At 46.0% G+C, this 12,366-nt stretch overlaps 1 protein-coding gene across 1 annotated transcript in view; it reads left to right on the top strand.

Moving 5' to 3' along the window:
* Positions 1–11,673, top strand: part of me1 (malic enzyme 1, NADP(+)-dependent, cytosolic) — a 126,632-nt gene extending 114,959 nt beyond the window's left edge. Inside the window, exons 7-14 of the mRNA XM_035750564.2 lie at positions 2,454–2,563; positions 5,188–5,285; positions 5,963–6,076; positions 6,503–6,608; positions 6,972–7,114; positions 8,520–8,693; positions 10,772–10,870; positions 11,280–11,673. Of these exons, the coding sequence (XP_035606457.2) occupies positions 2,454–2,563; positions 5,188–5,285; positions 5,963–6,076; positions 6,503–6,608; positions 6,972–7,114; positions 8,520–8,693; positions 10,772–10,870; positions 11,280–11,447 (1,012 nt within the window). The 3' untranslated portion in view covers positions 11,448–11,673. The remainder of the gene's footprint in view (positions 1–2,453; positions 2,564–5,187; positions 5,286–5,962; positions 6,077–6,502; positions 6,609–6,971; positions 7,115–8,519; positions 8,694–10,771; positions 10,871–11,279) is intronic.
* Positions 11,674–12,366: the final 693 nt, after the last annotated feature.

Genomic DNA, 12,366 nt, shown 5'->3' with positions numbered 1-12,366 from the left:
CTCACTCACTCACTCACTCACTCACTCACTCACTCACACTCTCTCTCTCTCAAAATCAGAGAAAGACAACAGGCTTTTGGGAAGAATGGAAATCGTTAATGCATACCAGGGGGTTTTGTTCTGGTCGGAGGTACCTCCCTCTAGCCCTCACGCCTAACTCCCCTCTAGCTGTCACTCCCTCTCCCTTTTCTCCCCCTCTCTCTATTGGTATGGCCTGAGGACCAGGGGCTTGACCCTAGCCAAGACTGATCCAAACAGTCACTGTTTTCAGTCTCTCCCTCCATCACAAACATTTTAATTTTGCTTTTGATTGATTGTGGCCATTCAGTCCTCATTAGAAGTCCTATACAGAGCTGTGTAGATCGTGTACTGTCTATCAGCAGGATAGAATCCGTCTGAGCTTCCACTCGAAGCTCTCCGCTCCTTACTATATGATTGTGTCACACGCAACACGAGAGCTGCTTGACTGTCATCTGTCTCAGAGCTACAGAGCCACAGCCCTCTGCCTCCAAAAACCACCTCTTTGAAGAAGTGCGAGGGCGCCTGTTTTTCTGGATGAACTGAGGTGACCTCGCAGCGAATACAATAAAGCACGGTAGGGGGCGGTAGTGGTGCTGCAGTTGCGACAGCATCCTCGCCTCTCCCGCAGCCCTGAGACAATGAAAAGTTTATGGTCCTCCACGTAGCCATAGCTCCACTGCTTTAGCACTTTGCTTTCCCCTCGGCCTGATAGAAAACACATTTTCTCTCCACGGTCCTGCTGTGCTCGTTTTGAGCGCTCGTTCCGTCCTTCCCTGCGCCAATCGTCAATTACAGAATGCGCCGTATCACAGATGGCTGAGTCTGATGAATACAGGGTCAGACAGACCGACACAGTGATGGAACCCACCTCTCTGATCTGAAGCTGAAGTTTTATTATCGCTGAAGCCCAACTCTCATCCTCTCACCCTTCCTCTCCAATTCTCATCCCCCTCTCCTCCTCCTGCCCCGAAGGCCTAAGCTTTTCAGCAGCAAGAAGGCCAACTGGGAAACCGCTTTAGTGACTTGTACAATAAGCTGCAGAAGTGCCGGGGCGAATATTTTCCATGTGCCGGGTGCGACGAGGTGGGGCTTTACCAGAAAGATGGAGAGAAGGAGCGAACGAGAGAGGTAGAGAGAGAAATAATGGAGAGGGACAGAAAGACTGAGAGGGTTAGAGACGACCGCGTCATATTGGAGCGAGAAAGATCCATGAAGAGCAATGGGGTGAAAGTCTCATCACCTCTCCCTCTCCTTGCCCCCGTGGTTGACGGGTCCATACTCGGGGCTGGCGTCGCCCTCTGTTTGCTTGGCCTGTCCCCAATTTCCTCCCGCGCCATGCTGCCTAAATGCGAGCCCTGGAGGTTTCATTAGAAACGCATGTCCCACCCTCTCCCTCCCTCCACCCCTATTGTATATGTGTGACACTGGGCTTGGCTAATAGAGCTTATGTTACTCTGATTTCACAGATTTACAGCACTGCTGAAGAGAGCATGGGAACTAGCTAAGGCTATTTTAGCAACTCATGACGCACTTATTGTCTGTGTATCGTGTTTGTTGTCGGGTTTTGCTATTAGTGGATGAAGAGGCCTATATGTTGGTGAACAGGGTGTCAGGTGGACTGTGGATTAGCTTGTAAAGTAGATTGGTGATGATTTACTCAGAGGTCCTGCCATTCTTGCCATTACTCAGGGTTTTATAGTGTTTCCGTTCCTTTTGTGATAGCTAGTCGATCTCCCTTCTTGACAGACATTTAACCTGTCTAGTCACCTGAAGGACAGCTGTTTGAGGATCGGTCACCAAGCAGAGGCAAATAGCCTGTCATGGAATCAGTCCTGAACACCAAGTTTCTTGCTGCATTCTTGTGGCCTAAGTCATTGACAAGGTGGATCGCTGGATGCTATAGCCTGCACATTGAAACATGCGTATTTACATGCATAATTAGTCGTATGCATAAACACACCAAGCTCATACAGCATCCCACTCCACACGTTTCAAATGTAACTCTTCAACAGTGAAGGAGTGCCCTCTCCAGGACACAACTCTGAAGGTCCTTATTCTTATGGTGTAGAAGAGGGACTTGGTACAGGCATAGGCAATATAGAGCATGCTACACAGAGGTGTGTGTGTGTGTGTGTGTGTGTGTGTGTGTGTGTGTGTGTGTGTGTGTGTGTGTGTGTGTGTGTGTGTGTGTGTGTGTGTGTGTGTGTGTGTGTGTGTGTGTGTGTGTGTGTGTGTGTGTGTGTGTGTGTGTGTGTGTGTGTGTGACATTCCTCTGTATTGTAGATGCACAGCATTATCACAGTCCTGGAAGTGATTCATCTGATTTTCAGCTCTCTCCTTTTGTTTGAACTCTCTTGGCCCTGTGGTGAATGACTAGAAAAGGGGTAGGGATGTGAATGTGGTCTTATCTGACTTGGCTGTCTTATTCACAGGTATGGAATGGATTGTCTTATCCAGTTTGAGGACTTTGCCAATACCAATGCCTTCCGTCTGCTGAGCAAGTACCGCGACCAGTACTGCACGTTCAACGATGACATCCAAGGTACACGTATACTTCAATTGCAAAATTCCAATGTCAATTGCAGAGGCTCGATAACGTGCTCACAAGAACCCACCCACGCACGACGCACACGCACACGCACACACACATACCACATGCACTCAAACTCCCTCTCTATCAATCATCCTCCTTTTTTTTCTATTTCCACTTTCTCTTCCTCCCTTCCTATATCCCTTTTGCTTTCTTCTCCAACGCACGCAAGCGCACACACGCACATCCATCCGCCCATTCATCCAATCAATCAGTTTAAATCAGATAGCTTCTTCATGGAGCACTAATTAAAATCTCAAACAAACACACCGAGCCCCTGATCCCTCTCTCTGACCCCCCTCTCTCTGACCCCCTCTCTCTCTGACCCCCTCTCTCTCTGACCCCCTCTCTCTCTGACCCCTCTCTCTCTGACCCCCTCTCTCTCTGACCCCTCTCTCTGACCAATCTCGCTAATCGCTCCCTCTGACCGCTCCCTCTGACCTCTCTCTCTGATCCCTCTCTCTCTGAACTGATCACTCTCTCTGATCAGCCCTCTGATCCCTCTCTCTGATCACTCTCTCTGATCCCTCTCTCTCTGACTCTCTCTCTGATCCCCTCTCTCTCTGATCACTCTCTCTCCCCTGATCCTCTCTCTGACCCCCTCTCTGACCCCTCTGACCCCCTCTCTCTCTGACCCCCCTCTCTGACCCATCTCTCTCTGATCGCTCTCTCTCTCGCTCTTCCTCTGACCGCTCCCTCTGACCGCTCTCTCTCTCTGACCTCTCTCTCTGACCCCTCTCTCTGACCCCTCTCTCTCTCTGATCGCTCTCTTCTCTGATCGCTCTCTGACGCTCTCTCTCTCTGACGCTCTCTCTCTCTCTCTCTCTGATCGCTCTCTCTCTCTCTGATCGCTTCTCTCTCTGATCGCTCTCTCTCTCTGATCGCTCTCTCTCTCTGATCGCTCTCTCTCTCTGATCGCTCTCTCTCTCTGATCGCTCTCTCTCTCTGATCGCTCTCTCTCTCTGATCGCTCTCTCTCTCTGATCGCTCTCTCTCTCTGATCGCTCTCTCTCTCTCTGATCGCTCTCTCTCTCTGATCGCTCTCTCTCTCTGATCGCTCTCTCTCTCTGATCGCTCTCTCTCTCTGATCGCTCTCTCTCTCTCTCTCGCTCTCTCTCTCTGATCGACCCTTCTCTCTCTCTCTCTCTGATCGCCTCTCTCTATCTGATCCTCTCTCTCTGCTCTCTCTCTGATCGATCACTCTCTCTGATCACTCTCTCTCTGATCACTCTCTCTCTGATCACTCTCTCTCTGATCTGCTCTCTCTCTCACTCTCTCTGATCACTCTCTCTCTGATCGCTCTCTCTCTGATCTGCTCTCTCTCTCTGACCCCTCTCTCTGACCTCTCTCTCTGACCTCTCTCTCTGATCCTCTCTCTCTCTCTCTGATCGCTCTCTCTCTCTCTCTCTCTCTCTCTGATCGCTCTCTCTCTCTCTCTCTCTCTGATCGCTCTCTCTCTCTGATCTCTCTGATCGCTCTCTCTCTCTGATCGCTCTCTCTCTCTCTCTCTCTCTCTCTCTCTCTCTCTCTGATCGCTCTCTCTCTCTCTGATCGCTCTCTCTCTGATCCCTCTCTCTGATCGCTCTCTCTGATCGCTCTCTCTGACCTCTCTCTCTCTCTGATCGCTCTCTCTCCTCTCTCTCTCTCTCTCTGATCGCTCTCTCTCTGATCCCCTCTCTCTCTGATCTCTCTCTGATCGCTCTCTCTCTCTCTCTGATCCCTCTCTCTGATCGCTCTTCTCTCTCTCTCTCTCTGATCCCTCTGACGCTCTGATCTCTCTCTCGCTCTCTCTCTCTCTGATCCCTCTCTCTCTCTCTGATCCCTCTCTCTCTGATCCCTCTCTCTCTGCTCTCTCTCTCTCTGATCACTCTCTCTCTGATCCTCTCTCTCTGATCTCTCTCGCTCTGATCGATCCCCCTCTCTGATCCCCCCTCTCTCTGACCCCTCTCTCTCGCTCTCTCGCTCTCTCTCTCTGATCCTCGCTCCTCTCTGACCCCTTGATAGAGTCCTGTGGAAAACAACAGTAATGTAACAGTAAGTCCAGAGACTCCAGACTCGGGCTGTGTCGCAAATGGCACCGCTATTCCCTCTGTAGTGGACTACTTTTGACCAGAGCTTTATGGGCCCTGTGCGCACTATACAGGGAATAAGGTGCCATTTGGGACACAGACCAACTTTTTGCATCCGCTCTGTTAATGAGACCACAGTATCAGTCACACCGTGTCTGAAGAGCCATTAGTTTGTCTGTTAAATAAAACTACATTCCCCAGAAATTAGCCCTGGTAGCCGTTGTTATTTCTGCAGGCTAATCTAAACCATATTTTCTCTCTAATTCTCTGTCTCTGTAAATCTGCTTGCTATTACTGCAGACAACGTAAAGAGCAAATGCACTTTTGCTGTACAAGCCCTATGATGTACTGAGGAGATTGTGTTACGGTGTGGCTCTGTAATATGTCTCATCTTTTATTTTGTCTGTTTTCTGTCTTTTATACTCTCTCACTCTCTCTCTGCGATAGTAACTCACTTGAGGAAATCTCATACTTGCAGGGCTAAATCATATATGTGTCCCCCCCCCAGGTACCGCTGCAGTGGCGGTGGCCGGCCTACTCGCTGCCCTTCGTGTCACCAAGAGCAAGATGTCAGACCATACCATTGTATTCCAGGGTGCAGGGGAGGTGGGTGCAGAGCTCTTGTCAATGTGCAAATTCACTCCTGGTTTCTTTTCTGCTCAGAAACACGGCAGACTGATTGCCCCTAATGACAGAATCAGAAATAAGTGCAAACCAATGCTTCAAATTCCCATTCCCAATCACTGAGCTTTTTATTGAGGTCTAGTAGACCTCTAGGCTGTGGATCAACAAAACCTGTCTCTAATAAACAGGAGAACATGGCCATAAAATTGTGATTAGCTCAACATAATTTGTAATGGGGAGACATTTAGAATGTCTTTTAGTCTCTGGGGCTCTTGGCCTGACTGTGAACTATAGTACCACCATCTTCTTTAAAATGCCAAGTTTCATGTGTTTTCCATGTTGATGCATGACCACTTTGTATTGAAAGGGAAGTAGATGGTGATGTGTAGAATTTGAGGGCATTTACAGGAAAGGGAAAATGACTTGTTGAGCCTTTCAAGTGTTTCACTGACCTGCATTGAATTAAATCCCCAAATAAAAGGTGTGCATTAATATAACGAGAGTCGAGATTATATTAAGTCTGAATAATGACTGGGGAAATTGTCTGCAGGTTTAGCGGTGAAAGCTAGGGACTTATTCCTTGTTTGATCAGGGAAGTGAATGGTGGGGCACAGAGGCATTCCTATAACATCTGCCTTCTCTCTCCCTCTTGTCCACAGGCTGCGATGGGGATAGCTGACCTCATCACGATGGCGATGGGGAAGGAGGGACTCCCAAAAGACGAGGCTCTGAGGAAGATCTGGATGGTTGACTCCAAGGGCCTCATCGTCAAGGTGATACAAGTACCTCCGTTCTGCCACTCGGCCAGGGTCACTCAGCCCCTGTAGAGTAGACACAGCTCTGTCTGGAGTCCCCACTGTCCGGACCTATAGACATGCATATATTCATGATGTATGAATAGATTTGTCACCAACTCTGTAGACCAGCATTGAGTCAACACTGCCCTCTAGTGACCAGAACACATAGCACTTGACTCCACTGAAACCCCATCAAGATTATTTCCCTTAAGTGGGTTAGGGTTGAGCAGTTCAGAATCTTTGGCTCTTGGAGATAGTCTTTGTGTTTTTTTGCCTGTGTTTGAATGCCTCCATGTATTCATTTCAGAGATCCTCAAAGAGAGCACGGCAGCTGCCAGTTGGCATGTGTAGAAACAAGCTTCATCACAATATGTCTTCCAACTATCTCTCTTCCACTCTCAGGGCAGAGACCACCTGACCCATGAGAAGGAGAGGTTTGCCCACGAGCACGAGCAGATGAGGAACCTGGTAGATGTGGTGCATGAACTCAAACCCACAGCCATCATAGGTAATACACCAATCAGCTCACTGGGGGATGGGGGGGTCAATTGGATTTTCATATAACCTTTATTTATGTAGATTATAATTCTATACAATCCAGTAAATCACTGAGATTTAATTGAAATTCGAATGACCTAATATCTCTCCAGGTGGATAGAGCTGGTTTACAACTCCTGGGTTAGAGTTTGTAGTCTGCATGGTTAATGTGTTCTCTCGTGGGTCTTGTTCATTAGGCTACACCACAGCAAAACATTTTGCAACGGCAAATGAAAGTGAGCATTTCGTATTGGGTTTAAGTTCAGGTAGTCCCTCCCTGTTTCAGTCCGTTTTCTTCCGTTTGGTGCCTAATGAATACGATCCTGCTCTCTAGGTGTGGCGGCCATCTCTGGAGCTTTCACGGAGGAAATCATTCGGGACATGGCCTCGTTTAACGAGAGGCCAATCATCTTCGCCCTTAGCAACCCCACCAGCAAGGCAGAGTGCACTGCCGAGCAGTGCTACGCCATCACAGAGGTACTGGAGGGGGTCTGAAGTGTGCTGTTGCAAATGTCTTCAAATGTCTGTGTACTTCAACACTCAAACAGCACTGTGCTTGAACAGTATGTGTACAGAAGTTAATATAAGTGAATGTATTGTGTTTACTGGTTAATTTGGTGGCTGAGACTGCGTGACCGAATCAAACCAATGAGTTCCTGTCCCGCCCACCTGGGCGCCTCCTCCCCAGAGCTAAACAAAGGAGTCACATTCTGCCCAAGTGTTACTTGGTTTACTTGCTCATATTTCTGAACGGCTGAAATGAAAAACCCAGCGGCGATTTAAACTAACGTTAAAAAATATAGATCTTTTCTAGGTTCATTTAGGATGTAGGCTACAACCCTCTGTCTGTTGTAACGATATTGCAGTAGAATAAACATTACATTACATTTACATTTAAGTCATTTAGCAGACGCTCTTATCCAGAGTGACTTACAAATTGGTGCATTCACCTTATGACATCCAGTAGATGGACATAAGCAGGACACAGTCTAAAACAGTCTGCATTTTAACCCCAAAACTGTTATTTCGCTTTTCATTGATCAACACCACGCAATTTGATTGACAGCATGATTGAAACTTGCCAGTGTTCAACCTCTGGGCAGCCGGACGTCCTGTGTTTTCACCAGAGTAGCCTGTAATCCCACAGATGGTACAGAAGGTCGGGAAGAGGCGTCCAGAGAATTCGGCCATTCAGCCACTCCATAAATTGATAAAGAGCACATATTGTACTTATGTTACAGGAATTAAATTCCTTTATCTTTTATTTAACCAATTCAATTAAACACTCTGCCCACTCCTAAGAATTTCTAAGACCCTTATTTGCATAAAATGGACAGAGACCAGTCTCAAAATCAATCAGTAGCGTTTATTCTCGAGAGTACTGAACAAGATTCAATTTACCACAGGTTATAAACTGAAAATGACGTCATTAGTTTTCGAACTGTCCCATCTCTTCTCCACTTCAGTACAATGGGAGTATAGTTCTCAAGCCTTCCCACATAGCCTCTCACCAATTTAGATCATTTATGACCGAGCCACGGTGTAGATCCCTGTGTAGATAAGCATTCTAGCCAGTCAGACGATAAGATCATTCATTTCTACTAAGGAACAGACAGTCATTGTTCTAATTCTTGATTATAATTCCACACATTATATTCAGTATTAGGATTAAAAGAAAATTCATACATATACAGTAACATAGTATTCTGATTATTCAGTCATTGAAATGTATACATAATCAGTCATTATTGATAATAAATCCCTTAACAACTTACTACAATGACCCTGGGGGAAAGTTTATTTAGAGAAGTGAGGGGTACAGTATATGCACAGTATAATATTTTCCCCGTGTTGACACCCTTGACACTTGTGTTTGGTCCAGGGGCGTGGCATCTTTGCCAGTGGCAGTCCATTTGACCCCGTGACCCTCCCTGATGGGCGGACGTTCTTCCCTGGCCAGGGCAACAATGCATACGTGTTCCCTGGAGTTGGCCTGGGCGTCACCGCCTGTGCAATCCGACACGTCACCGATGAGATCTTCCTCATCACCGCAGAGGTAACATACATACATGCATACATGCATACATACATACATACATGCATACATACATACATGCATACATGCATACATGCATACATGCATACATGCATACATACATACATACATACATACATACATACATACATGCATACATACATACATTTAGTCAGCCACCAATTGTGCAAGTTCTCTCACATAAAAAGATGAGAGGCCTGTAATTTATCATAGGTACACTTCAACTATGACATACAAAATGAGAAAATAAATCCAGAAAATCACATTTTAAGATTTTTAATGAATTTATTTGCAAAATATGGTGGAAAATAAGTATTTGGTCAATAACAAAAGGTTTTCACACACTGTTGCTGGTATTTTGGCCCATTCCCCCATGCAGATATCCTCTAGAGCAGTGATGTTTTGGGGCTGTTGCAAATGTATCCATCCAATTATCAGTTAATTTATTTTCAAATAGCTTGGTGACAGACATTCATTAAAATATCCTCTTAATACACACCCACATACAAACACCCTCCAACTCTCTCTTCTTCGCTCTTCTTCAACTGACTCTCTCTCTGCAAATTCCTCCCTATATCTGGCCTTTTGTCTCTTTTACAACACTCTTCTTCCTTTCTCTCTATCACTTCCTATTCAACTCCCTCTCTATCTCTCTCCTTTTGTATCTCTTTTCTTCTCCTTCTCTCTTTCTTTTCTCCAATTCAATATCTCTCTCTTTCTGCCTCTGTATCTCTTTCTCTATTTTTGTTTTACATATCTCTACCCTCCTTCTTCCCTCTTCATCTTCACTCCTTTCTGGATACCCTACATGAAAACTTCTACAGTTTACTATAGAATACTACAGTACTCACTTTAGAATTCTATAGTAAACTGTAGTATACTGTAGAATACCAGAGTAAACACTACAGTATTATCCGCAAAACAAGCACTGTAGTAAATGCTACAGAAATGTCTGCAAAAACACAGCCCGCAGAAACACTACACTTCTTAACTATAGTTAATTCTACAGTATCGAATGTGCATATACCTTGCCCACTGCCCTCCCCCATATCACAATTTGTGCCACCCAGGAGTGAGAAACCTACATGGCAGGTACAGTATATACATCAATGATATAGAAAAGAGCAGAATCTCAGAACTATCCGTTCAAACCCCAGTCCTACCTCCTTACCCAGTCCTACCTCCTTACCCAGTCCTACCCCCTTACCCAGTCCTACCCTCTTACCCAGTCTTACCCAGTCCTACCCTCTTACCCAGTCCTACCCTCTTACCCAGTCCTACCCTCTTACCCAGTCCTACCCTCTTACCCAGTCCTACCCCTTACCCAGTCCTACCCCCTTACCCAGTCCTACCCTCTTACCCAGTCCTACCCCTTACCCAGTCCTAACCCCTTGCCCAGTCCTAACCCCTTGCCCAGTCCTAACCCCTTGCCCAGTCCTAAAGTCTGCAAAAACACTACAGTAAAACCCAGTCTGTGCTTACAGATCATTAAGGAATTCCCTTAAACACGTCCTCATGTCTGTCCCCAACTCAGTGGCACGGAAAATATAATAATATCCCTGTAAGCCCAGTTAATAAAAATGGCAAAACTGATAACCTCTCATAGGCTGTTCTTTATGCGAATGCCAATCAGCTCGCTTTTCTCTCTGTTGCCTGGCTCTGCAGACATGGGAGACGATTAAAACGTCACAGGGATGCATAAGTGGGGATGCAGTACTGAATGACAATTTCATATTTTATTTGATACTGTCATCATGTGCCTCAGGCATATAAGAGCCACACTTAGCCTGCCAATGAGGTAGACTGAGGATGGAGGACAGTTGCGCAACAGAAGGAGGGAGAGGGTGGGATGAATGTCAAGTCTTAGCCACATTATCTACACTGATTGCCACCTGTTATACCCTCCTGCCCAACTCGCCAGTATATCATGTAGAACATCTAATCAAATGTAATTTTATTTAAAATGCATTCCAATGTCTCAATACTCTTTACAGTAAAATGTGTGGATGTGTTGAGGTATGCCGAATATCTGTTTGACTGTGTGTGGATAACTCATCCATTTGGTTGCTCTCTGACAGACCATTGCCGACCTGGTGACGGAGAAGGATCTGTCGGAGGGAAGACTGTACCCTCCCCTGAACACCATCAGAGATGTCTCTCGCAAGCTGGCCGTAAAAGTGAGAGCACACTCAGACACACACATCTGCACACACACACAAACAAGCCCTTAGTTCTTCATGCTTCCACACCCTCAATAGGTCTTCACACTTACACTTGAGTAGACCAAACATTAGGAACACCTTCCTAATATTGAGTTGTCTTGCCCATTCACCCTCTGAATGGCACACATACACAACCCATGTCTCAGTTGTCTTAAAAATCCTTCTTTAACCTGTCTCATCCCCTTCATCTACACGGATTGATTGAAGTGGATTTGACAAGTGACGTCAATAAGGGATCATAGCCTTCACCTGGATTCACCTGGCCAGTCGATGTCATGGAGAGAGCAGGTTTTCTTAACGTGTTGTATACTACTCCGTCTATACCGTGTACACCTATGAACTATCGCGTTTGTGTGTCTTATAGATCGTGGAGTTTGCCTACGAGCACAAGATGGCGACGCTGTACCCGGAGCCTGAGGATAAGGAGGCTTTTGTGCGCTCCCTCATCTACAGCACCGACTATGACGAGTTTGCTGTGGACTCTTACCACTGGCCCAAGGACGCCATGACCATCCAGTCATGCAAACTGTGACGTGGCGTAGAGACTGAGGGCGAGGGACGCGGGGCAGAAAGGAGAAGTGACAGGAGACCAGGGTCCAGGAAGGGTGTGAAGGAGACTACAGAAGTGCAATATCATCAAGACAATGGTGATTGTGGGTTAATAATGTAAAAGAGAAAATATCTTTATGAATGTGATAGCTACGAGCCAAAATAGACACGATGATCAAATAAAATGCTTTAAATGACTGTTTACTTCATATCTGCTGCCATTGTGTTTGTGTGGGTGTACAGTACTTTGAGAGGTTTCTTGGAGGTTTTGGGCATCGCCATTGTTTGCTCCCATGACCCTGTCATACTAAGAGGGAAAATACAATCTTCAAAGCTAACAGAAAATGTGTGTAACAAAACGTATAACTCGGAGAAAGACTGTTGGCAGTGATGCACAGGGTGAGAGGAGAGTGGGTTTTTGATGTCACATGTTCGATGTGTCCACTCAGCCGTCCCAAAGTAGCATGACTAACTCTTTCCCCATGGATATACTGCTAAGAGTCGGTCATCCATACACAAAGGCCGGGGTTATAGAGAAGTGTGTTGCCCTGCCAAAAAAGGCTATATTCACAAGGTTCGTGGCCACCACATTCACTGTAGACTCTGCAGATATTGGCTCAGGTGTGAATTAGAGTAAAACTGTGAAATGCAGAGTAAAACCGTGAAATGTCCTTACCAATGACACGGAGTTTAAAAATAATACAAAATAAAATAGTAACACGACGAATAAAATAAAATACACAAGAATGGTGCTATGTACAGGGAGTAGCAGTACCAGATCAGAGGTATGAGGTATTTGAGGGAGGTACTTTTGTATATGTAGTGTACGTAAACACCCCTTAAAATTGATCGATTCAGCTATTTCATACACACCTATTGCTGACAGGTGTATAAAATTGAGC

This window comes from Oncorhynchus keta, chromosome 34, assembly GCF_023373465.1.
Source record: "Oncorhynchus keta strain PuntledgeMale-10-30-2019 chromosome 34, Oket_V2, whole genome shotgun sequence".
NCBI lineage: Eukaryota > Metazoa > Chordata > Actinopteri > Salmoniformes > Salmonidae > Oncorhynchus > Oncorhynchus keta.
This window is presented reverse-complemented; position numbering and strand designations above follow the sequence as displayed.